Consider the following 26,653-nt stretch of genomic DNA (forward strand, 5'->3'; position numbering starts at 1 on the left):
GCTTATGTGAGCAAAGGTGAGGGGTTATTTATAGAAGCATAGATGGGCAACTTAATCCATTGCTATTCCACTGAAACAAAAATACCTCCTCTCCTCAAGCAATCATTAACTGCCCATAGCTCCTCAGGGAAGGGTGGGGTCTCATGAGCCCTCTCTGACGTTCACAAGGTCAAGACAGGTACTGTCTTGGAACAGTTCTTGGCTACTGGTGAGTTCATGTCATGCCAGGTAGACAACATTCCACAACACGCCTGCCTTTCTACCCTTCTTCTGGCTTTCAGATTCTACCATTACTGCTCCCACCCCACCGCCCACCCCACCAAGTGATGTTCCTTGAGTCTTGGAAGGAGCAAGTTAGATGTTCCATTTAGGGCTGAGCACTCAAGCCACTTAATCTCAGCACTTTGAGCAGTTATGAGTCTCTGTATTAACTACTACTGCAAAATTAAGCTTATTTTTTCCCCCAAAGCTGAAAGCAGTACTAATTTTTGGGTATAAACATAAATATTTGGAAGGCTGTTTGATATGCACAACACATCTACTCAGCAAAACAACAGTAGCTTCTCCACTAGGGCATATGATCTCCGCAGACACAGACTTGAGCAGGTCTTCTGGTCCAGGCATGAATCCTCTCCTATGGAGTGGGCCTCAAATCAAGAAGGAAAGAGGATGGCTTTCCACTTAACAGTTTGCCACTATTGCAAAAGTGGGTACATCTTGCCTGGGAGTGCAACTGGGTAACACACAAGGTCACAGCGGGGCAAGACTGTTGGTGACTTCTTCCCTAGGCATCCAGTCCAGTTCCAGCTTAACTTAAGCACATACACGGTTTTTATAGCACTAGGATCTTATCATCTACATCTGGAGGGCCAGCAACAGTAGCAATGAGACTGGAGAGGTGGCCTAGTTGTTAAAAGAGCTCAAGTTTGATTTCCAACACCTGAGTTGTGGCTCACAAGCACCTATAACAATGTCTCCAAGGTACCTGATGAGATATTTCTAGCCTCTGTTGGCAACTGCATTCATATGCAGACACGCATTCAGAATTAAAAATAAATTTTGGGGCTAGGGATGGCTCAGCGGTTTAGGTCACATGTTGCTTTTGCAGAGGACTGGCTTCTAGTCCAGTACCCACATGGTGATTCACAATTATCTGTGACTTCCTACCTAGGAGGACACCCTCTTCTGGCTTCCGTGGGTACTAGGTTCACACGCGGTACACATAATACGTCATGAGGCAAAGCACTCATACATATAAAATAAATAAATCTAAAAAATACTAAAAATAAATTTTAAAAAGTTGTAAACAACATATGTGTACCCAAGAATACAGAATTAAATACCAACAGTATCTCATTACCAGTTAATATTTGTATTCATTTCTGGGGTGGAGTTCCTTTTTGGACAGTTTCTTGATACTACAAAGCCAGAAGTTAAAGATAAACACAAAACAAACTTTACATCCAAAGGCTCTATAGGGTGCAAACTCCCATTTGCCTGCCTCATTATAGTACTAGTTAATCATTACCTTCCTTCCACTTAGAAAGTTATGCTCGATGTATATTTGGTTTTATTGCAATCGCTATACAGTAGAACATATAAAAACAAGCTTAGAGTAAGAAAATATACTATATATTTATCATATATATAAACACATATATGTATGTGTCTATATGTATATATTTGTGTGTCTCTCTCTATATATAAACATACTTGGGTTTTACATATGTGGGGCCCTTCAGTCAAGCTCCTCTGAACTGAACTGGTGGTTGATTAATTGAAAAGCCTTTCAGAGCAGAGGAGCGAGGCCTGGCCCCACCCCCGCGGCGCAGCCAATCAGCGACGCACGCGGGAAGGCCGCACAGCTGCGGTCCGAGTGAGTCGATGAGTGGGCTCAGGACTTCTGCGCGAGCGCACGTTGTCTGAGGTAGGCGGCTGGGCGTCTTCTGCGTCTGGGCTGGCCCCGGTCGCTCTGGAAGAGCAGGCAGGACCCTCGACGTGAGTGGGCGCTCTTCGGTGTGGCGGGGCGGCCCGCGGGGCTGTAAGGGCGGCAGCGCGGTAGGGCGGGAGGCGTCGGGGCCTGTGCCTATGGCGATCTCCTGTTCTGTGCTATGCGAGCCGATAGCGGCCGCCAGTCATTCCCTTGCCTCATCTTTTCGTTTCCCTGCGAATACTGAGCAGCCCAGCCTAGGGCAAGAGCATCCTTGCTTGTGTTTCTGAAACCTAGACATATTCTGCAACAAATACTGACGGCCAAAAAAATTACACACACACACACACACACACACACACACACACACACACACATTAGATTTGTTATGGTAGTGGTATGAAACTCGACATTCTATTTGAATATATAAAGTTAGGAGATGAGGTAAGTCCGTGTGTTTATGCTTGGGTGCAAACACGTCAGGTTCCCTCCATGACACTGATTATAAAAGTGTTCTTCTTAGTGTTGTCTGGGCACACATTGGAAATGAATATTGTCAGGTGGGCGGTGGTGGTGCACGCCTTTAATCCCATCACTCCAAAGGCAAAGACAGGCGGATCTTTGAGTTCGAGGCCAGGCTGGTTTACAGAGTTCTAGGTCAGCTACAGATATACAGAGAAACCCTGTCACACACAAACAGAACAAAACAAAACAAAAAAACCAAACCAAACAAACAAACAAAAAAAAAACCTCAAGCGCCAGGAAATAACACCAACACGCGTGAGCTAAATAACGACTCTCGGCTTCTAAGATGACACAGAATAATTTGTATGTTAATAACTCTTATCCCGGTTAGTCCTGCTTGTCTGGTTATCCGCCTGTTTCATTGAAATCAGTGACTTTCTTAAGGATTTCCATCAGCCTGTGCTTCTTAAGAGCTATGCCCGTGCCGCCCCGGGAGAACCCCCTCTTCTGGTTTTCCCACCTGTGGTGATAGACCCAGCAGTGTTTCCTCACCCCAACCTCTTGAACCTTAACCTCTAAGGAACCTCTCCAAGCTGAGGCCAGGGGCAAGTTTTTCTTTTTTTTCCCCGGAGCTGAGGACCGAACCACTGAGCTAAATCCCCAACCCCCAAGTTTTTCTTGTTGAAGGGATTGAGACAGTTATACCTTTTCCAAGAGTCTTTGTAAGGATTAAAGGAGAGTGTGTTTCAGTAACAAAATGTTCTCGATTATTGTATGAAAGTATGTTTTTTTAATATACTGGTATTGCGGGTGCTGTAGTACATGTGTAGTAGTTGAGGCGATGAGAAAATGTTACAAACTAACGTGTCCACTGACAAGACATAGAGTAACACAGGTTTTTCCATAAGGCAGCATAGGAAGTTTTTGTGATGTTTTTGTTTTTTTCGAGCTAGTCTATGTAGCACAGGCTGGCCCTAGCTCAGAAACTTGTTAAACTCAAAGCAAGTCTAGATTGCAGCTTTAGAGGAAGTGTGGGGTCAGTTCTAAGTTTTGTTGTTGTTTTCAAAGAGTTCTAGTCTTAATGACAATGGGACTTGGAGGGCTTGAATTTCCAATTGATTTTGTTTTTGTTTTCTTCCATACCCCTCCCCCTGTCTTTTGATTTCCCAGCTCATTCTGTGGAATCTGACTCTGTCTTCCATATTTTTTCTTCTTTTCTTTTGGTCTTATCCTTTGTTTGTTTGTCAGTTTAATCATTCCATAGTCTTGGTTAACTCTGCACCTGGTGGTCATTATTGGAGAAAGTAACATGGTTGCCAGTGGTGTGACTTTGTTTTGTGAGTGATGCTTGGCAGGCTGTCAGTCACCTTTAAGTAATGCCCTCTGCTTTTGTTTTCTAAATATCCACTACCTTTACCCAAACTCCCATTTTTTATCTGAGAAAATTTGTCTTCCTTCTCACTCGTTCTATTAATGAAGAAGTTGCTGTGCCCCTGAAAGGGATACAGGATAGCTTTTCTGTATCTTTGAGCTCAGTTTATATGCCCTTATCTACTTTTTTCTTAACTCTTTACCATTGGTCCTTGTCCTATTACTCTTTTAGTAAGTGGTTAATGAATTAGCTCATCAAATGACCTTTTCTAGGGCTTTACTGAATTTCTTTGAAATACTGAATATGATCAATATTTCTTTCTTTCAGCTAAGCCCCTCCTTTGTGTGTGTTTTTTTTTCTTTTTTTTTTTTTTAATTTTTATTTATTTGAGTACACACTAGCTGTCTTCAGATACACCAGAAGAGGGCAGACCATTACAGATGGTTGTGAGCCACCATGTGGTTGCTGGGAATTGAACTCAGGTCCTCTGGAAGAGCAGTCAGTGCTCTTAACCACTGAGCCATGTCTCCAGCCCGTGTTTTTTTTTCTTAACAACTTTTTTCCCTTAAAAAAATGTATAGGTATTGTGCTTGCATGTATGTCTGTGCAACATGTGTATGCTGGGCCTACAGAGGCCAGAAAAGGGAGTCAGATCCCCTGGAACTGGAGTCATAATGGGTTCTGAGCTGCCACATGGGTGCTGGGAATAGAACCTGGGTCCTTTGGAAGAGCGACCGGGGCTAACCCCGGTGCTAGCCCCTGAGCTAGCCCCTTCCTTGGTGTGTTCACTTTGTTGTTTTTGTTTTTTCTTTTTTGTTTCTTGCTTGTTGCAGTTAGGCCTCCACTTTCTTCTGTATGTAGTTCTTCTAAAGCTCCAACTCATATCTTTACGTCTGTCTCCAGAGTACGAGATGATGTCAGTATTTAGATTTTCTATTTTCAAGCATAAACGTTAAAATATCAATTAGTCAGTATATTACTATATTCGATCCAGTCCCGTGATTGGTCACTGTTTTAGCCACTTTTGTGTAATTGTGTTTCACATAGGGGTTTGTATATAGGAGACTATGGGTTATAGACTTGTAGTTTTTTTGTGTCTAAAGAAATCTGTATTATTTTTCTAGGACTGCCATAACAAAGCATTTTAAACTGGGCAGTGTAAATAACAAATCAGTCTTCTGACAGCTCTATAGGCTAAGAAGACCTAGAGGAAGGTGTGGCCTGGTTGGTTTCTTCTGAGGCCTCTCTTCTTGGCTTTTGTTGAATGATTCTCCTGGCAAGACAGTACTTTTTAATTTTTATTTATGTATGTTTTGTATGTATGAGTGCTCTGGCTGCATGTATGACTGCATGCCAGAATAGGGCGTCAGATCTCATGCTTCTGAGCCACCCTGCGGTTGCTGGGAATTGAACTCAAGACCTTTGGAAGAGCAGTCATTGCTCTTAACTGCTAAGCCATCTATCTCTTCAACCCCTTGACAAGACTATTTTTATTCACTTCAGATAAAGAGGTAAATGACAGACCAAAGAACCAATTCTATCCAAGTCTAACTCAATGGACAGTGGATTTATGGTGCATGGGTGACTGACTGGGGCAACCGTATCTATCTGTAGAAGGAAAAGGCTCACTGTACCATGGGTGAGGCATTTGGAGGAAGCTATGTCTCTGAAGAGTCTCTCCCCTCAGCAATTGTTTACCACTTTCATAGCTTTAGAGTGGGGACTCGTCAGGCTTGTGGGCCTTCCTGGCTTCCCGGAAGAGAACGTTTTGATGGAGAGGAGGCAGCTTGCAGGTTGATTTGTAAATGGCCTGTATGTTCACATTGCCTCACTGTGATTTGTCTGTATCTAAATTTCTCTCTGGCTCTCCTGGAATTCCCTCTGTAGACCAGACTAGTCTCATACAGGGATCACCTGTCTCTGCCTTCTGAGTGCTGGAATCAAAGGTGTGCACCACCACGCCAGGCCCAATAGTGGATACTTTAATGATGTAGTTTCTCTTAATTCTTGAACACGCTCGTGCCCAGGTGGAATTATTAAATTCTCACAGTGGAATGGTCACCACTGCCAGGCTCTTCCTCTCTCTCCCACCATACTCATCCTCAGCTCACAGTTACTGCAGCAGGTTCCCCGTACTTCAGCTGTCACTAGCCTTGCTTGCTGCTCCTCTGTGAACTCTTCCAGGCCTGTCATAACCAGATAAGCCTCCTTCATTTCTGAACTAAAATCCTTTGAGTCCTTGCTAAGGCTTGAGTCACCTGCGTTTGCTTCCTGTCTCTTAGTGAGCTTGGATTGCTAGCTACAAGGCCAGTGCTGCGCTCTGGGGATATGGATGTGTAAGTGGGACGGTAAGACACTCCCTTCCACAGAAGTGTTCACACGGCACTGAGGTTTTCTACCTGGGCTGCACAGTGAAGTCACCCACGGAGCTTTATGAATCTGCTTCAATTCTGGAGAGGCTGATTTAGTGGTCTGGAAAGTGGCCAGAGCTGTGGGTGTTTTAGAGGTCTCTGGATGAATAGTATTTAGCCACAACTGAGAGACCCTTTGCTGATGGTAGAGACAGACAAGTATGGGGCTCAGTTCTGTGTTTCGCTATCATAATAAAGTATCATGGAAGGCTTACCTTCACAAGCAAAATATAAGCTGTTTACCATGCTCATCTGTGGTTACCATCCTGTAGACTTTGTGCTGGTGGAAATATTCTGTTTTCAGTGTTGTAAGATCATGTGGTAGTGGGGCTGGAGGGATGGCTCAGAGGTTAAGAGCACTGACTGCTCTTCCAGAGGTCCTGAGTTCAGTTCCCAGCAACCACATGGTGGCTCACAACCATCTGTAATGGGATCTGAGGCCCTCTTCTGGTGTATCTGAAGATAGCGACAGTGTACTCATATACACGAAATAAATAAATCTTTTAAAAAGGTGGGGGGAGGGCTGGAGAGATGGCTCAGTGGGTAAGAGCACTGACTGCTCTTCCAGAGGTCCTGAGTTCAATACCCAGCAACCACATGGTGGCTCACAACCATCTATAATGGGATCTGAGGCCCTCTTCTGGTGTGTCTGAAGACAGTGACAGTATACTCATATACACGAAATAAATAAATCTTTTAAAAAGGTGGGGGGAGGGCTGGAGAGATGGCTCAGTGGTTAAGAGCACTGCCTGCTCTTCCAGAGGTCCTGAGTTCAAATCCCAGCAACCACATGGTGGCTCACAACCATCTGTAATGAGATCTGACACCCTCTTCTGGTGTGTCTGAAGACAAACAACTACAGTGTACTTATATATAATAAATAAATCTTAAAAAAAAAAGATCATGTGGCAGTTAAAATATTCAGTTTTTTACATTAGCTGTATTTCAAGTGCTCAATATCCTCCTGTGGCTAATAGTTACTAAATTGGACAGTAAGCTGCTTAAGCAGGGTGTTCTCTGAATGATTTGGAGTTCACTCGCCTCATTTGAGTCTTTTAAAATATTTTATTATTTTTTCCATGTATCTGTTTATGTGGGGTATGTGCATGTGTATGTGAGTGCCTACAGAATCTAAAAGAGAAGTTTGGATCCCTGAAGTTGCACTTCTGAGCCACCAGTGTGTATGTTGAGACCTGGACTCAGGTCCTCTGGAAGAGTAGCAAGTGTTCCTACCCAGGGAGACATTCCTTTAGACATCTAGTTTAGCATTAATTTCATATCTTTTAAAATTTCAAAAATTAGGGAAGGGTTGGCAAGATGGCTCAGCTGGTAAATGTCCTTGCTGGTAAGCTTAAGAAAGATGATTTCAGATCTCAGAGCCCACATGATGAAGGAGGATGCCAACTGCTGTAGGTTGTCCTGGGACCTCCACATGTGTGTGGTGGCAAATATGTGGGCCCCTCTGGCCCATAAATGATTTCTTTAAATTGGTGAGGTAGGTTGATTGAAGTAGCTGGGAAGGTGGTTCAGTTGGTCAAGCAGAAGGATGTGAGTTTAGATCTTCCAGAGTCCACTTAAAGCCAGGCTTGATGGCACATGCCTATAACTCAAACACTGGGTCAGAGGGCTGGAGGCAAGAGGATTCCTGGAGCTCATTGGCTAGAGACTGAACTGATGTGCTCTGGGTTCAGTGAGAGATCCCATTTCAAGTAATGAAGTGGGAAGGCGGTAAAGGATGCCTGATAAGACCTCTGACCTCAACACATACCGTACAAACATATACAATAAGTTTACATATATACATATACAATACAATATACATATACAATATATATACACTATATACATATACAATATGTTTTCTAGCAAATTGTTTTGTGCTCTAAGGCACAGCACTATATGTGTGTGTGTGTGTGTGTGTGTGTGTGTGTGTGTGTGTATACATATATATATATGTCCCATTTCTTTGACTTAACATTTTGTTTTATTATTTTGTAAGGGCGTCTGTGATGTGCATGTGGGCACTGAAGACAGCTTTGTTCAGGATTGGGCCACCTCCCCAATTATCTCAAATGGCTGTGTAGTTATGCCCCTGTATTTTCCTTTGCTAATTGCTGTGCTGGCAGAGCCTGGTGTTGGCAGGATATTTGGTTTTGTCATTTCTGTGGCCCATTACCTGCCTTCTATATGTAAATGCTTGTTTCTCACTGCCCAATTATCATGTTAAAAGCAAGCAGCCATGGTAAAGATCGTTTAGCCTTCCCTGCCAAAAGATAAGGGAAAGAGATGGACAATGCATTGTTCTGCTGCTGATTGGTTCAGACTGAATGAATAAGGAGTATTTGTAGAATTAAAGAGCTAGTGCCTGGGGTAGAATGGCCAGGTAGACAGGAGGAAGAGAGAAGCCAGGCAGGACAGAAACATGAAGGGGAACAGAGTAGGAGGTAGGGCAGTGAGAGCCACCTGGAGAGAAGCAAAGGCAGAGAAGTCTCTTAGCTAGAAGGCTAGCTGAGAGACTGCCCAGGCTAACAGGCCAATAGCTTTATACTATACAGATGTGTCTACATCTTCATTAAACCCCAAGTGGGACTCCTGAAAGCCCCACCATAGTACTCTCCTTCATCTTTTTTTTTTTTAAACATTTATTTATTAAATATAGGTACACTGTGGCTGTCTTCAGACACACCAGAAGAGGGCATCAGATCCCATTACAGATGGTTGTGAGCCACCATGTGGTTGCTGGGAATTGAACTCAGGACCCCTGGAATCTCTCCTTCATCTTTACATGGATTCTTGGAGTTGGTCTCCAGTTGCTAGGCTTGCATGGGACCTTTTCCATGAGAAGGAATAAGTGTTCTCCATTCTTTTGAAATTACAATTTAAGGAATTCAGGGCTTAGGGAGACAGGTAAAAGTGCTTGCTGGCAAGCCTGAAGACTTGAGTTTGGTGCCTAGAACCTATGTAAAGAGCTGGGTGCTGTGACATACATCTGTAATCCCAGTGCTATAGCAACAGAGACAGAACTGGCTACAAGTCCAGGGTAGACAGATGCTGCAAGGTGAAAGGCAAGGTCAGACCTCCAAGATAAGTTCAGAAGCACCTGCCGCGTCAGCTAATGAGACTGAGGTAGGATAGTTTGAGCCCAGTAGTTTGAGGTTAGTCTGGGTAGCATAGACCTCAATACCTTAAAACAAAGAGAAAAACAAGGCATGGTTTGTTGTACTTTAATATACTCACAGACGTGTCTAATCATTATCACAGTTTAAAGTGTTGTTCACTACTCGAACCCTTCAGGGACAATTCCTACATAAAACCAAAACTCAGCCTTAAGCCCACATGAATTGACTTTCCATCATTATATATTTGTGTATCTGGACGTCCATATGAGTGCAATTATTATGTCTTTTCAGACTGGTTTTTTGGAGACCATTTTTAAAAGTTTCATTTATGTTGTAGAATGGTATCAGCACTTAATTGCTTTTATGCCTAAATATTCTTGAGTATGGCTATATGTAGTTAGAATGTTGGTTTCTTTGAAAGTATAGAAATGTTATGGGAATGTTTTTTGTTTTAATCCCAGGTGTGGGATATGGAGCTGCTTAAGCTTGTCCACAGCAGCCGACTGTGATTTGCCTTATGCTCTAGCAGGGGCGTGATTTTGCCAGCTGCAGATAGTTTAATTGTGGTGACTCTGGAGAGGGTATATAAATGCCAGAGCCCTTAGACATGAGGGGGCTGCTGCCCCCTCTTCTGTTGTTGTGGTTTGTCCAGTGGTTATGAGAGATAAAAAGAAGAAATTCGATATCCTGACAACGAAGATCAATATTGCCCCAGGGAACTCAATGCCCCTACTCAGCAGGAAGCAGTCTAACGAGAGTAACACCTCCTTTCTCCTTTCTGCTCTAACCTTTCTCTCCTACCTAGCTGGGCGTGGTGGTGGTGGTGGTGGTGGTGGTGGTGGTGGTGGTGGTGGTGGTGGTGTGGTGGTGGTGGTGTGGTGGTGGTGGTGTGGTGGTGGTGGTGTGGTGGTGTGGTGGTGGTGTGGTGGTGGTGTGGTGGTGTTGTTGTTGGTGGTGTGGTGGTGGTGTGGTGGTGGTGTGGTGTGGTGGTGGTGTGGTGGTGTGGTGGTGGTGGTGGTGGTGGTGTGGTGGTGGTGGTGGTGGTGGTGGTGGTGGTGGTGTGGTGGTGGTGTGGTGGTGTGGTGGTGTGGTGGTGTGGTGGTGACGGTGGAGGAAGAGGAAGGGGGGGTAAAGGTGGAGAAGGGTGAAGTGTCGGCGCCAGTGTATGAACATGGGGCGTAGGTCTGCGGGATTGAAAGAAAACACGTACACAGGTCACCAGTTTTCAGCGAGTGCCACCAAGGCTTTACTGAGATCTCCTTATATACTGGAGGCAAAAGCTGTGGAAAAACAACAAGGCAGGTGAAAAATCCCCAACCAGGAAAACAGGAAAAGTCTGTGTGGTGAAAGTTTCGGCCCAATCAGGGACATAAACAACTTCTTAACAACAACAAGCAGGAAGGCTCAGTGGGGAGGAAGGTTGCCATGGAGAATCCCAGCCCCAAATCAGGGGCTAAGAGCAGCTGCCAAGGGTGTAAACAATTTCTTGCTATAGCAGGCTAAAAGGCTCAGCCAGGGGGGAGGGAAACACCAAGGTAGGGCCCAACAGTGAAGAACCCAGTAAAGCAGCTAAATCTATGGTTATGGTATCTTATGTCATATTTTATTTACCCATTTTGTAGTTGATGGACTTTTGGGCTATTTCTATAGTTTGAATTGTGTGCCCATCATTCACACACAAGTTTTTATGTGACTATATATCTTTTAAATATAGAAGAGATAGGAATCAAATGACAGACATATTAAAAATGCCTATATTTTATGAGACAACTTTGTGTGTGTGTGTACATATATATAGTCACACACACACATTTAGATGTGCGTTCCATTTGTCTAGGTTTTCCATCGCTGTGAAGAGACACAGTGACCAAGCAGCTTTTATAAAGGACAACATTTAATTGGGGCTGGCTTACAGTTTTAGAGGTTTAGTCTGTTATCATCATGGTGGGAAGCATGGCAGCATCCAGGCAGACATGATGCTGGAGGAGCTGAGAGTTCTATACCTTGATCTAAAGGCAGCCAGGAGGAGGACTCTTTCCACCCTGAACAGAGCTTTGAACATAGAACCCTCAAAGCCCAACCCCACAGTGATACACGTCCTTCAGAAAGGCCTTGCCTCCTAATAGTACCACTCTCCATGGGCCAAATTCAAACACATGAGTCTATGGGGTCCAAACCTATTCAAACCACCACACCATTTTATTGTATTTTTTAAAAAGATTGTATTGTGTATCCTAGGGCAGCCTCAAAGCCAGTATGTAGCTAAGGCTGACCTTAAACTTCTGATCTTCTCTATCTGCTTTCCCAGTGTGAGGATTACAGGTGGGCACAATAATGCCTGCTTGTAGAGGTCCTGGAATTGAACCTAGAGTTGTGTACTTGTTGGTGAAGTTCTCTTTTAATTGAGCTATACCTGGAGCCATTTTACTGGGTTGTTTTGTTTGAATTTTAGGTCTATTCTTTTTTAAGATTTACTTATGCATACAGCATTCTGCCTGCATGTATGCTTGCAGACCAGAAGAGGTCATCAGATCCTATGCGGTTACTGGGATTTGAAGTTAGGACCTCTGGAGGAGCAGCTGGTGCTCTTAACCTCTGAGCCATCTCTCCAGCCCTTATTCAGAAAGTGTTAACTCTAGAAGGATTACAACAATAATAAGAACAATTACTAAAAACCAGTATTTTATACCTTTTGTTTTTAAGCCTTGCTCAGGATGCTGTGTTCACTGCTCCTTTGTGGATGTCTGTTACTGATCACTGGTTATGCTCATGACGATGACTGGATTGACCCAACAGATATGCTTAATTATGACGCTGCTTCGGGAACCATGAGAAAATCGCAGGTATTTGTTTTTTTAAATGCACTGATAAGACTTTATCTGTCATGATGGGAATAGTGCAGTTTTGCTGTTTTATACAGAGCTAAGAGAGTCATAAATGATTGGCTGTCATGCAAAGAACTTTTCTCCTTTTCTTCCATGCTTAAGATGCTAGACCAGCACTCACATCCGTCTGGTATCTGGTTTGACTTTGGTTGTGAAGCCCATCAAGGAGCAAGCCAGTTTAGTTCTGGTTCTTAGAATGTGTCGCTAAGACTTACTCTTTGGTCTTTAGTGCAAGTGAAAAGTTTTAAGAAGCCAAGTCATAAAAGGATAGACTTGTAGTCTTTATTCACTGGGACTCGCTTTTACAACTAAAGCATAAAGAATAAAATCTCTGCTTTGATTTAGGCAAAATATGGTACCTCAGAGAAGAAGGAAGTGAACCCTGGCTTGTCAGATGCCCAGGAGTTGTCAGACTGTTTGCAGAGACTGGATTCTTTAACGCACAAGGTTCAGTTTTTTTTTTTTCATTCACAAATTAGATATTATTTAGTTAAGTTATTATGTAGTTTTATGTCAACTTGAGCTAAGCTGAAGTCATCTGAGAGGAGGGAACCTCAACTGAGGAAATGTCTCCATCAGATCAGGCTGCAGGCGACGGGAGAGGACCCAGCACTTTGTAGATGGTGCCACCCCGGGTTGGTTCTATCAGAAAGTGGGCTGAGCAAACAAGTGAGCCGCACCCTCCATGGCCTCCAGGCTCCTGCCTTGTGTGAGTTCTATCCAGACTTCCTCAGTGATGAACAGCAATGTGGAACCAAAAATCTCTTTCCTGGTCATGGTTTGTCAGCACACCAGTGGAAACCCTAAGATAGCTACTTGTTTACTTGTCTTTGCTAATTTTTTGTATTTGTAATGTTTCTATGTACCATACAATTATATATTCTATTGGTATAATTTTTAGTTGCATCTTGTTTTTTCAAATAGTACTTAGTATTTTTGTAATAAAGGGTGGGTACAGATATAAATATGCGCATGCATGCAGAGGTCCATGTGTGATGGTTGTGCCATGGAAAGGCTCTGGAATGGGGAAGGAGGTTATCCCGTGGTCACTGAGGTGCAGCAGTGCTTGACAGCGCCCACACCGCCATGGTACCGAGAGCCGGGCTTAGACCTGCCAGATTTAAGAAAAAAAAAACACATTGTGTTACGATAATGCCCAATACTTTACTGAGGTTCACAGAATATATATCCCAAGTCCACTGGGTGGAAAATTCCAAGAAGCATAGTGAAAAAACAGGTTTATACACTCAAGAGAAAAACAGGAACAAAAAACAGGAACTGATTTAACAGTGTTACGGCCCAGGCCAAACAGAAAGGTCTGGATGTTCCTACCTTAGGAACAAAAGTCTTCCACATGCATCAGCAAGGCTCAACAGGGGGCAAACACTGGGGGGGGGGGTTTGGGGGGTGTGTGGTAGGGGGGGTTTGGGGGGGGTAGGGTGGGCCAACAGGTGCAGGTGCTGATGTTTCAAAACACAGTGACAGTGGTAAAGAGAAGCAAGAAATGTAACACTTTCATAAGTGCCAATAAGAGACTGAGCAGATAGGGTGGACAAGTGTGTGTCTATCTTGGGAGGCAGTGAGGTCCACATGTGTCCTGGTCAAGCTTTCTTTACTCATATTTACCAGTAAATCCTAGCCTTGTTGGCTCAGGGTTCCACTGCTGTGAACAGACACGACGACCAAGGCAACTCTTACAAGGACAACAGTTAATTAGGGCTGGCTTAGGTTGAGAGGTTCAGGCCATTATCATCAAGGCAGGAAGCATGGCAGCATCCAGGCAGGCATGAGCTGAGTTCTACATCTTGTTCCAAAAGAAACCAGAAGACTGTCTTCCAGGCAGCCCTGGAAGTGTCTGAAAGCCCACCCCCACAGTGACACACTTCCTTCAACAAGGTCACACCCACTCCACCAAGGCCACACCTCCCAGTACTGCCACTCCCTAGGCCAGGCATATTCAAACCACCACACTTGTCAAACAAAAAAATAACAACCAACTTCTTAATCTAGAACTTGAGCTTCTCAGTAGCCTTTGATACTGTTGACTTTATTGTATGATTACAGGTTGATGATTGTGAAAAGAAGAAAATGAAAGACTATGAAAGTCAAAGTAATCCTGTTTTTAGGAGATATCTAAATAAGATTTTAATTGAAGCGGGCAAGCTTGGACTTGTGAGTATTTGATGACACGATCCTTATCACTGTAGTAGATGCTTTCATTATGTCTCATAGAGTGTGAGAGGTCGTCTGCCGCGTGTGATGAAACACACCTGTTGTCTTAGTACTTGGGATGCTGAGGCAGGAGGATCAGCAGTTCCAGCCCAGCCTGTGCCCCCACCAAAAGAGTGAAATCATAGAACCTCATGCGCTTTAACAGTGCTTTATGCTTTCCCAAAGGCTGTTCATACAGATGTTAGGAGCACCGGGCATCGGTGTTGCTTGGTGGAGGGAAACAGTACAGGGCACTCTGGATTTTCCTAAGGATTTGCTCAGTCAACTCCACTGTCAGGCCACTGATAGAACTGAGGTGATGGGAAATAATCGTGTCCTAACCTTTCTATCATTGTCCTGTTCCCATACTGTCGTAGCCATAGAATGTAAAATCATCATTTGAGGACAAGAAAAATGTGTTTTAGTGGTCTGTCTCCTTGTTCCTTCTTGTGGTGGGTTCTTCTTTGTGGAACTATGTGTCTCCCTCATGGCTTACTTATAATGGTGAGAGTACCTTTTATTTTGTAGTGATGCAGAGCAAACCCAGGGCCTTACACATGCTAGGCAATAGTGTTACCACTGGGCACTAACCCTAGCTCTTATATGTCATTCATTCATTCCCTATTTTCTTAAGATTTACCATTTCAGTTTAGGGAATCAAGACATGACCTTCTAAAGACATCATACGTAATAAAACATTTGTGAGTGTAGAAGGTTTTTCCCTATTGTTTATGTTACCAGAATTGGTGTGGGGTTGGAGGCAGACTTTTGTTTGGTCTGGCCATGCGTTCCAGCCTTAGAAGTCCCGGAGAGATTCTGAGCAAGTTTGAGGTGTTGATACTGTGGGTCTCATGTAAGGCGGAACAAGGCAACACAGCTGCCGCCCGTCTCAGTCTGGCACTGAAGCCATTGTCTTTATTCCTGCCATTTACTGCGTCTCTTTAGTGCCGTGGTCGCCACACTTCCAGGTAGGGCATAATTTCATTGTTTAAAGTTCAATCATTTGAAATGTGAAGTGCCACCTACTGTCCCTACAGGCAAGAAGTCTATGTGTGCCCTACAGGAAAAGCCAAAACAAAGGCACAAATTATAGGAGGGTTGGCAGTGTGTCCGTGGTAATGAGTCACTCATATTTATGACTTAGGTGTCAACAACAGAAACAAGGATCTGTTGATCAGTTGACAAGCACAGGGATGCACAGCCCTGTGCTTCTCGTGGAACTGTGGCACAACACTCGTCGGTGGCTTTGTAGAGCCTGTGTGCGTCACACAGCGAGGCCAGCCGTGCCCAGTGACGCGTCTGCAGCGTTTTCAATGCTCTTTACACTCATTTGGGTTTCGTGCTAACCTTTGAGGAGAAGAACATACTTCTGTGGTGCGGGCACCTAGAACTGTTTACACCGAGTCATATCGAGTTCCAAGGTGTTTTTATCTTTTGAGATAAGGTCAAGGCTAACCTTGAACTTAGAGTTCTTTACATCCTCCTCCTGAGAGCTAGGAATGCCCATATTGGGCCCAAAACTCAGTGCTTCATTGTATAATGTAACAGTACAATTCTTTCTCCGTTGATGCAGCCTGATGAAGACAGAGTGGATGTGCGTTATGATGCTGAGATCCTCCTTACAAGACAGACACTGTTGGAGATACAGAAGTTCCTCAGTGGAGAGGAATGGAAGCCAGGAGCCTTGGATGATGCACTAAGTGATATTTTAACCAATTTTAAGTCTCATGACGCAGAAGCATGGAAGTGGCAATTTGAAGACTATTTTGGAGTAGATCCATACAATGTGTTTATGGTAAGACGACATGACGGGGTAGGAAGTTTCCTTCGAAAAAGGACTTCCAAAATTAATTAACATAAATAAGAACCTGTACTTAGGTCTTTAATGTGGGGATGAACGAGCACTGAAAATATACACTAATTTCGTTTGAATCCAGTTTTGTAAGGCTGTTCAAATGCTATATTCATTTCTTTTGTGTGCATAGTCTGTGTGTGTATGTGCAGATGTCAGAGGACAACTTGCTGGACTTGGTTTCTCTCCTGTGTGGGTCCCGGGACGGACTCAGCTCGTTAGGCTTGATGACAAGTTCATTAACTTCCTGAGCTGTCTGGCATCTTCCTGGCATGTCTAACCTTTTTGTTCGTTTGTTTTTAGACTGATATTTGGTGGGGAAGATCACTTAGCAATGACTCTGACTCCCAGTTCTGTTTCTAAGGTACTCTTGTGTCTGCTCTGCATTGTGGCGTTGGTGGCTACGGAGCTATGGACATATGTTCGCTGGCATACGCAGTTGAAACGCGTTTGTATCATCAGTTTTCTCGTCAGTTTAGGATGGAATTGGATTTATCTATATAAGGTATTAAATAAGGTTTTTCTTAATTAAATATAAATTCATAGTAACTGGAGACTACCGTCTATTCTGAGAGCAGTCCTGCGCAGATTTGGCTGAAGACAGTAGTTGGATCCTCAGCAGGGGAAGTCAGTGACTGTCAGCACAGGTGATCTGAGATCTTAGCCAACACACAGTTCTCCTCTACTGCGGCTTGCTGTTGCCGAGCACAGAGCAAAATGGACACATTTTAGAAACTCATGATTTGGAAAATGAGCTTTTATTCTCTATTTAGAGGCGATGCCACAGTCATGATTAAAAATGTTAACTGTAAGTTTGGCTTTTTGATTATAAAAGTTAGCTATAGTCACCATAGAGAGATTAGAAAACAAAGATACAGATCAACTCATTTTCAAAATGTTAATAATCATATTACTGATGGGTAATTATTGTTGAATTTTTATTTATTTTTATTTTTTTGTGAGACAGTCTCCCTGTGTAGACCAGGCTAGCCTGGAAGAGAGCTCTGCCTACCTCCCAGGTGCTCGGATTAAAGGCATAAGTCACCAGATCTCTAGCCCATTGATTTTTGAGGGTTATTTTTTCCAGATTTTTTTTTTACATTTTAATTATCTTTCAAAATAAGCATAAGCTTGTAGGAATGTAAAAAGATTACTGTTTGTAGCAGAATAGTATAATCAGGGATGGGAAAACTTAACTTTAGTCTTGCTGACAAGTGTGAGTCAGGATCGTCAGTGATTCGTGATGTCAGTGTTACACCTCATTTCCCCTCTCTCTGGTTTCGGTGACCCGGAAACAAATCACTTACACATTAAGCACATAGGTTGTTGGTGGAAGAAAACTTGGCTTGGTGGAGTGTTAATGACTTCAGTGAGTTCCTCTAGGAATGTGGTTTGATGAAAGCTATACACCTGTCTGTGGTGGACGACAAGGCTTGGGTCCGGAATCTCCTCCCCACATAGAGGTTGTCATGCGGCATTTGCATATAAGCTATGTGTATTCTCTCAGGACTTCAGATTACCTGTGGGTCACATACAGCGTAAGTAGCTATGCATGTTTGATACTTATGCAGGTTTTTCAGCCTATTTGGTAGCCGTCATTTATACTAAACCCACCCAGAGCAAAATGTCATTTTATCATGAACTAACTACTAAGGAGCCTGAATTGTTGTCAATATTTTCAGTCATGACATGAACCATATGTGAATTCTTTTTCAAAAATAGTCTTGATGGGTGGAAGTGGTGCATGGCTTTAATCCCAGTCCTTGGGAGGCAAAGGCAACTGGATCTCTGAGTTCAAGGCCAGCCTGTTCTACAGAGTGAGTTCCAGGACAGCCAGGGCTACACATAAACCCTGTCTTGAACCACTCCCTCTCCCCCAAAAAAGTTACACAAAATTAGTTTTCCTGCATCATAATTACATACAAAGATGGTATGAAGCATCGTAGTTAAGTTTTTTAACCCTTTTTATTGCATTAAGACTGCTTTTGTAGCTGGGTGTTACAGTACACATCTGTAATCGAAGTGCTTGGGTGAGGGAAGCAGGAGGGCCAGGAGTTCAAGGTTATCTTTAGGTACCATAGGAAGGCAAACCTGGGCTATCCAAGACCTTGTCTCAAAAAGAAGAAAAAAGTGGGTTTCCATGAGCTGAAAATAAACAGTCTTTAAATTTGTTTTTCTTAATTAATACCAGCACTCAGGAGGCAGAGGCAGGTGGATCTCTAGGTTTGAGGCCAGCCTAAGTCTACAGAATAAGTTCCGGGACAGCCAAGGTTATGTAGAGAAATCCTGTCTCGAAAAACAAACAAAACCTATTATTAGACATGATAATAGTGGCACAAGTCTTTCATTCCAGCACTTGTGAGGCAGGGAGTCTCCATGAGTTTGGGTTTGAGGACATCCTGGTCTACATAGCAAGTTTCAGGCCAGCCAGTGAGACCCTGTTTGAAAAAAATTACAGAAGAGAAATTAAAGTCTTATTTGGCTAAATTATATAGAAAATGATAAAATAAGTTTTGTTGGATTTGCATTCCCAGCCCCCGCCCCCGTTGTCAGTTTCTTTTGTGCTTCCTTTGCGCTTACCCAGGTAGCTTTTGCTCAGCATCAGGCTAATGTTGCCAAGATGGCGCCGTTAAACGATGTGTGTGCTAAGAAGATGGATTGGACTGAAAACCTCTGGGGTAAGGTGAAAACCAACTACACAATGACCAGTAACAAAATGAAATGCTACAGGAAACTGCCCATGACTGAGCCTTTAATATGAGAATGTGTACAGGTCGCGCGCAGTAGGTGGGGGAGGAACTGCTGTAATCCAGCTACTCCAGAGGCTCACAGGCTCCGGCCAAGCCTCCCCAAGTTAGCAAGACCCTGTTTGAAGGTTAAAAGGGATGGGGTGTAGCTCAGTGTTAGAGTGCTTGCACACCTTATCAAATACCCTAGTTTTGATCCCTCCCCAAAGAATAAACAAAACAACTGCAGATAAAACCTACTTCCTTAAACTTAAAAAGTATCGACTGGACTCACAGGAGACAGCAGTGGCGCGCATGCTTTGGTGTTTTCAGTCTGCTGTGTTAGGCGGAAGGGCTCTAGGCTCCTTCTCATCACCCAGCCCATCGCAGCATCTAGGTCTTGAGCAGAAACTTACTAAAAGTGAATGTATATAAAGTAATATTTTACCTTTAATCTCCTTAGAGTGACATAAAGGATTACTTTACAGCTTTCTTACAGCTTTTTTTAAAACTAAGTGAGAAGTTTTTTTTTTAAATCCTCCATATTTTGTAAAAATTCCCTCTAATATTAACCACTAACTGTCAAAATCGAGACTGGAACAGTTTAATATTCGAAGACACTTTATAAACACCAGTCTGTAATAACTGACAGAATAGATTCTACAAATGGGTCCCAAAATTAACTTAAAATTTTTTTCTTAGATCTTTTTTTTTTTTTTTTCTTTTTTTCGGAGCTGGGGACCGAACCCAGGGCCTTGCGGTTGCTAGGCAAGCGCTCTACCACTGAGCTAAATCCTCAATCCCTTCTTAGATCTTTTTTAAAAAACATGTTTGAGTGTTTGGCTTGCATGTATGTTTGTGCACCACATGTGTGCCTAGTGCCCAAGGAGGTCAGAGAAAGGCATCAGATTCCCTGAAAATGGAGTTAACGGTTGTGAGCCCTGGGCTGGGTGCTGGCAACTGAATCTGGGTGTTTTACTAGAGCAACAAGTAGCTGAGCCGCTGAGCCATCTCCGTATCTGCTGTCCCCCCCCCCCCCTTTTTTTTTTCTTTTTTTTTTTCCAGAGCTGGGGACCGAACCCAGGGCCTTGTGCTTCCTAGGCAAGCGCTCTACCACTGAGCTAAATCCCCAACCCACTGTCCCCCTTTTTAAGTTGTGAGTTTAGCCCAGTTCAGCTTGGGCTCCTGGCTTTAGGAGGCAGCATGCTTCCTCTAGTGCAGACCAGATTCCAAGCATTCGTGAAGCTGCTCTAGGAAAAGTCAGAGAGTATTCTACTTTAAAAGTTTGTTAGGGAAGGAGAGTAGGGGGGGTGGTGCTGCGATTGGGGTATAAAGTAAGTAAATTAATTAATGAAAAAGTGTGTTAGCACTCACTTTTTAAAGTGAATTTTGCTGAGATAATTAAAGGTTTATAGGTCTCTTCCCTGTTATAACATTTTACACAGCTACAGCACTATGTTGTCGAGCCAGGATATTAACGGATTGGTCTTACTGCCACTTCTCAGCTTTACTATGTTTAATTGTGTGTATAAAAAACTAATCATTTACCCTTTGAAAATCTATAAAGCAGACATTTATTTTCTTATGTACTTAAGATTTGCTGAATTTGAATGGATTTTGAAAATATGATTTTGGACTTGAGATGAAATAATTAACATTATAGAGAGTCTATTTAAAATGTAAAACAACTCAAAATTTACTAGTGGGTGGGCACAGAGTCAAAGCCAAAAGAATCTTACTTGTGAAAGAAATGCAACCATGTTTTCCTTGACCGTTCTGTTTCTCCATATAGAATGGTTTAGAATTTCATGGACCTATAAGGATGACCCATGCCAAAAGTACTATGAGCTCTTAATCGTCAACCCTATTTGGTTGGTTCCGCCAACAAAGGTATAGAATATATTTTGTAATAATTACAGCATGTCACAAATTCTTTGCCTTTATAAAGAATACAGCTAATAATAAACCTTTGTCCTAGAAAAAAAATAGTTCCATAAAACATTGGCTTTCAAATTTAGGTGAGCCTGGTGGTGTAGCTATGATCCTAGCACTTGGGAGGGAGGTGGGAGGATAGCATTCAAGGCCTGGTTGGGTTCTAGTTTGAGCTCTATGAGAGACTCGCTCTCAGAACATACATACACATACACAAAAATGTTAATTAGTGTAATTCGAGCCTCAGTGCACAGTGAGGTTTTGCATATAAGTGTCTCAGTCTTGAAGTTACATTGCTATGATCTTTGGTTTTAGGCTCTGGCAGTTACATTCACTAACTTTGTAACGGAACCATTAAAGTACATTGGAAAAGGAACTGGTGAATTCATTAAAGCACTCATGAAGGAGATTCCGGTGTTACTTCAGATCCCGGTGCTTGTGATTCTAGCCTTGGCTGTCCTGGTTAGTACATTAGCATTGCTGAACACGAGTAAGATTTATAAAAAGGAAAGCAACTCCCAAATTGTTAGACTTCTTTGCTGTAAACCAAATTGGAGTAATAATACTGTGCTCCCAGGTATGAGGTGGTTTGTAATGAGTTGGGATCTCATGTATCCCTGTAATCAGTGGTTCTTGGTTTGTACGCGTCGTAGCAGTGGTTTGCAGTAATTTCTCTTTAAATTTACTGTGAACACACAGGGAGTCGTTGACTGCTTCCTCCATGGAGGAATAGGGCTTAACAGAACACAACGGGGTGAGGAGTGGGCGTGCATACTGAGGAGCAGTTTAGAGCTCATAATACGTCTTAGACGATTAAGAGCTCATAGTACATGGCATGGGTCATCCTTATAGGTCCATGAGAAGATACCTACTACAGAGATTGTTCTTAGTTCCCCCATGGTTCTGTGTTTGTACCTCAGGTAAATCAAATGCCTGGAGCACCTCAGGGCTCCTGTTGCCAGAGTGAAATCTGGTGTCAACGTGTCTCTGTCTCACAACATGTCTCTCACACGCATGCATTTTGTCCGGTGTAATGTCCCAGTTCAGCATCTTGTCGTTTGTAGCCATGACCTCTCCAAAACACACGCTGTTAGAATCAAACACAAGACTCCCAGGAACTGGAGGGACGGCTCTTCCAGAGCTCCTGAATTCCATCTCCAGCAACCACATGGTGGCTCACAGCCATCTGTAATGGGATCCGATGCCCTCTTCTGGTGTGTCTGAAGACACAGCACTCATATAAATAAACCTTTAAATAAAAGAGAGATGCCCTGGGGCTTGCGATAATAGTGCTATGGGCACTGACTGAATTGTCCCTTCTCAGTTCTGTCTTGGGTATGACTGATTATGAGACCCAGCTCTTTCTTTTTTTTCTTTTTTTTTTTTTTCTTTTTTTTTTGGTTCTTTTTTTCCGGAGCTGGGGACCGAACCCAGGGCCTTGCGCTTCCTAGGTAAGTGCTCTACCACTGAGCTAAATTCCCAGCCCTGAGACCCAGCTCTTAATTCTCATCATCATACATGAGTGTGAACAGAAATGTGAGCATTGACTGGGGTTTTAGATTTAAATTTCTAGAATTTTGTAATTTAAATTTTTAGGTTTTAATGACTGTTACATATTCAAAGGATGTCAAGCTGATTGAAATATTTAATATCGCTTAGTACATTTTATTGGCTACTTTGACCTCTACTTTGAAGTTTTTAATTAAAGAGTGAAATTAATACACATATATTTACACACACACACACACACACACACACACACACACACACACACACACGTAAATCCATTAGACATAAGGCCTGAATCACATAGTTCCTACTTTATTACCTGTCAGTTACTGAGTCCTCACAGTCTACGTCTTCTCCACAGGGCTTCTGCTATGGTGCTGGACAGTCAGTTCCTATGCTGAGACACTTCCGTGGTCCTGAAAGAGAACCTCCCCGAGCACTTGAGCCAGATGACAGAAGACGACAGAAGGAACTTGACTATAGATTCCATGGTGGAGCAGGTGATGCAGATTTCTCTTACAGGGGCCCAGCTGGCTCCATTGAACAAGGCCCTTATGACAAAATGCATGTGTGTGAGAGAGATGTTTTGAGACAGAGACAAGTTAACATGAGATTTCCCTCTGGCAACAAGAGCCCTGAAGTGCTCCGGGCATTTGATTTACCTGACACAGAGGCACAAGAACATCCAGAAGTGGTTCCCAGCGTAAGTCGGCAACTGTCTATTTTTTACTCTAGGGCCAAGTGCTTTTTACAGAGCTTTGATTGCTTTTGTTCTGAACACTGTCAGTTAAGTCACTGGTGACACGATTAGTCATCTTCTCCTCTCATTGGCACCAGTCCAGTTTGCTCAGAAAGTGAGATTTACTTTGTATGTCAAATACCATTCTACTGTATTTGGAAACTCACAGGAAGCCAACATGGGACTGAAGCTTCTGCTTTTGACAAGATGGGAGGCCTCACTGAGGGCCTAAGAGTGTGAGGGGGATTAGCTGTAGAGTTTGGTGGCCCAGCCTGGATGGAAGAGAGGGTTGGCGAGGGGTCGGAAGCCCTATAGATTCTAGAGGCTAGAAGAACATAATAGGCCAGTTGGCTGCACGGGGCTCCCACCTGTTCTTCATTATTGATTTATTAGCAGTTCTAGGGATTGAACCTGGGGTCTCTCCACATGCTAGGACACTGTACATTTCCGTAGCACCACTATTGTTTTTTAAAAGGGGCATTTCCATTTCTGCCTTAAAAAGGAATTATTTGCAATGTTTGAGTTGCACTAGAAACCTCTGAGAAAGCTGTAAGTCCATAAGACTGTAGAAATGACAGAAATCTGGCTCTGGATGCTTTTGTGGATATTAATGTATCCAGATAACCCGAGAATGTTCTTCCAGCTTTTATAGCTGTTGACTACCCGTCACTCATTCCAAACCTCCCTGGTGTCACTTCCAAAAGCCATCTACCTACCACAGTGGCCCTGGGGGACTCCCTGCTTCCCCATGTCCATGTCCCACATCCACCAACTCACTGATAATCTGCTGTCTTGTGTGCTCGTTCTGCCTTTGACTGGGTGTCTGTCTGTGTCGTTCACTGTGTACACACACACACACACACACACACACACAGAGTCTTCCGCCTTTTCTCACATCATAAACTGCAGTTTGAACACAGTCTGTCTATCACCTTCCACATTTTCTCCTCTGTAGCCTGTACTTCAAATGTAATACTCCTATCCTGTCTGATTCATTCCCAGAGCTAAATGTAGGTTCCTATGGGAATAGGCTGTGTGCTTTGCTCTTTCTTTATTCCTAGCACCTAGAACTTAAAATGGGGTCAATAAGCATTTGTGAAATAATTATTCTCACCAGGCAGGAAGAGACACACTATTGGTAGCCAAACCTCTTGACCTTTCCCAAGCAGGGTCAGCAGACCATCTGTACACCTCAAGTGTCACCATTCCTTCACTTTGTGACACTTAGTGCTTTAATTATGCAACTCAAGAACCAGGATTTTAAAATGTTTGGAGCAAGCTACAATAGATTTGGATAAGAATTGGCAATGAAACTTTACATTTTACTAAATAGTTAATATAATTCTATATTTTAAAGCATAAACCATCCATTGTGAATACAAGCCTCAAAGAGACTAGTGAACTCCCAAGAGAAAGCACCCTGGCAGAATGCAGCCAGTGTGCCAAGGATGGCTCTGGCCAAGTCCCCAGCACTGCTGAAAGCTCACCCATCGTGGAGAAGGCCCAGCTGAAGACAGACTCTGAGTGCCGCCCACACAGCACAGAAGCTGCAGCAGCAGCAGCACATGGGACTGATCCTGTCAGCAGCCCGTGTGGCTAAAGACCAAGGCGCAGACCGACCACGGCTAGAGTCATCTTTGAAGTCTGTATTGACTCTTCTTTCCTTACAGATACGTTGAAACTTACTACAAAACTGCTAACTTTAAATTAATGGTTTTACAGACCATCAGAGTATCTCTTAGCTGTTAGGACATATCTTGTATTTTAGAACAGGGTTTTGTAAAATTTACATTTTTAGGTTGGTGCTGTAACAGACAGACACTACTAATTGAGGTGATATTAACAGGCTTCTAATGTTAAATGTTGCTATGGTTACATTGCCACATGATAGCTAGCAATGCCACAAGATCCCAGCGACCACAGCAAGTCTTAGCTGATGGAGGCTCTGAGCCCTCGTTTACTAACAGGGTATCTAATGAGTGTCTGCTGTGGCTGTCACAGAGTACACATCACCTGTGTCAATCATCTGTGTTTCTAGGTGGCCACCTGCAGAGCAGCGTGACTTTCTGGTCACCAGGCCTGTCTCCTGGTCATACATTTTACATTAGGTCTCACTAAGACAAGCCTGAGGACGACCTGGTTCTCTCAGTACTTGAGTTTCCCACTTCGTCAGTGACTGTGAGAGTGGCTTTATTCTCTAACGCAGAGTCAGATGTATAAAGACCCATTTTCATATTTAGAACTTAGCAGTTGCTTTGATGCCGTTCAGTTTACTATATTGTCCTGGCTAAATGTAGTTCTGGTTTTCAGAGAGCTGTAGATAGAGGACAAGATATATTAACTTCTTAAGTCAACATTTTGTTTGTGATTTTTAAAGTGCAGTCTCCATTTTATACTTAAAAAAAAGCAATTTATATATTTTGTTACAAGTCCCAGTTAGCACTTCCTGTGCATGCAGGTGTCCTTTGTTGTTGCAACCATATCTATATTGCACCTTTTATTCAGCTGCTTTCCAAAAATGATACCACTCAAGAATTGAATCTTGAAATTATCAGGCAGGCTGCTTCAACAAGGGCATTCTGAACACTTGGCTTTTGATTTCTTTATACAAACGTATGATGCTCCTTTTTTCTCTACCTTGGTATCTGAAAAACTAATTTTGTATTTCCATATAACTTTGTAAATGCCTTTTTTTTATTTTAAAGATTAGATCCTATAAAAGGTAGGTTTATTGGAAATTGAGGCCATTGGGAAGGGTGGGGGGGGAGAAAGGGCCTGAACATAGGAAGGAAGAGGAGAAGAGAAAATGCCTTTCGTATTTTATCAGGAAAGTAAAAATTTCCCCAAAAACCAAAAGGATTTTGCATTAAGACAGCAGTATTGCAGACATGTAATGAGTGGATGAGGGGAATGAGCAGTTCGTTCACTCTAATCATCTGTGTATAAGGCAGTTATTTCAGTGGGCTGGACCCGTTCACCCTGACTGGTAAATGCACTCCCAAGGTGGGAAGTGTCCTTTGAGCTCCGGTACAATTGTGAGGGAAACAAACGCCTTCTTTAACAGATGCACCTGAGAGGACAGGAAGTTCTGTTGGCACACTGATTGCTTTTAATCCAGAAGTGAACCCTTAAAAACTTACAGTCTCGTCTTCGTATTTTTCATTACAGATGCCCATTTGGGGATGGAATCTGCTTTGACAGCTAGCAAAGTGACACGCTGTTCTTGATGACAGCAATTCAGGGGAGACTTGATTAAAACAAGGTGAAACTACCAAGGCCAGTGTATTGCAGAACCGAGAGGCAGCTTGTCTCGAGTGACTAGCGAGAGGAGCGAGCGTTTGTCTTGGAGGTTAAAGCCCACTGTAACTGGCTGTTAGGAACAGGGTGGGTAGTTGTGAAAAGCACTTTTTAAAATGGAATAAATGTTGAATGCTTACATGGTCTTAACCACTGTAAACACCAAATAAACACTTATTTTTACATTATTTTGGCCTGGTGCATA

General features: G+C 43.0%; 1 protein-coding gene across 5 annotated transcripts; it reads left to right on the top strand.

The window, feature by feature from the left end:
- The first annotated feature begins 1,886 nt into the window (after positions 1 to 1,886).
- On the top strand, positions 1,887 to 26,636 carry Clcc1 (chloride channel CLIC-like 1). 5 transcript variants are annotated; one of them, XR_015658282.1, is made up of 12 exons: positions 1,887 to 1,998; positions 12,001 to 12,140; positions 12,528 to 12,629; positions 14,247 to 14,354; positions 15,967 to 16,188; positions 16,610 to 16,750; positions 18,830 to 18,923; positions 20,764 to 20,861; positions 21,219 to 21,365; positions 22,774 to 22,912; positions 24,509 to 24,793; positions 26,320 to 26,636. XR_015658282.1 is itself a non-coding variant. In NM_001439455.1 (12 exon segments), coding segments are annotated over 10 exon segments (1,626 nt in total). In that variant the 5' UTR covers positions 1,887 to 1,927; positions 12,001 to 12,011; the 3' UTR covers positions 24,752 to 24,793; positions 26,320 to 26,636.
- Positions 26,637 to 26,653: the final 17 nt, after the last annotated feature.

Source organism: Rattus norvegicus, chromosome 2 (assembly GCF_021556685.1).
Source record: "Rattus norvegicus strain SHRSP/BbbUtx chromosome 2, alternate assembly SHRSP_T2T, whole genome shotgun sequence".
In the NCBI taxonomy this organism is placed as follows: Eukaryota; Metazoa; Chordata; class Mammalia; order Rodentia; family Muridae; genus Rattus; species Rattus norvegicus.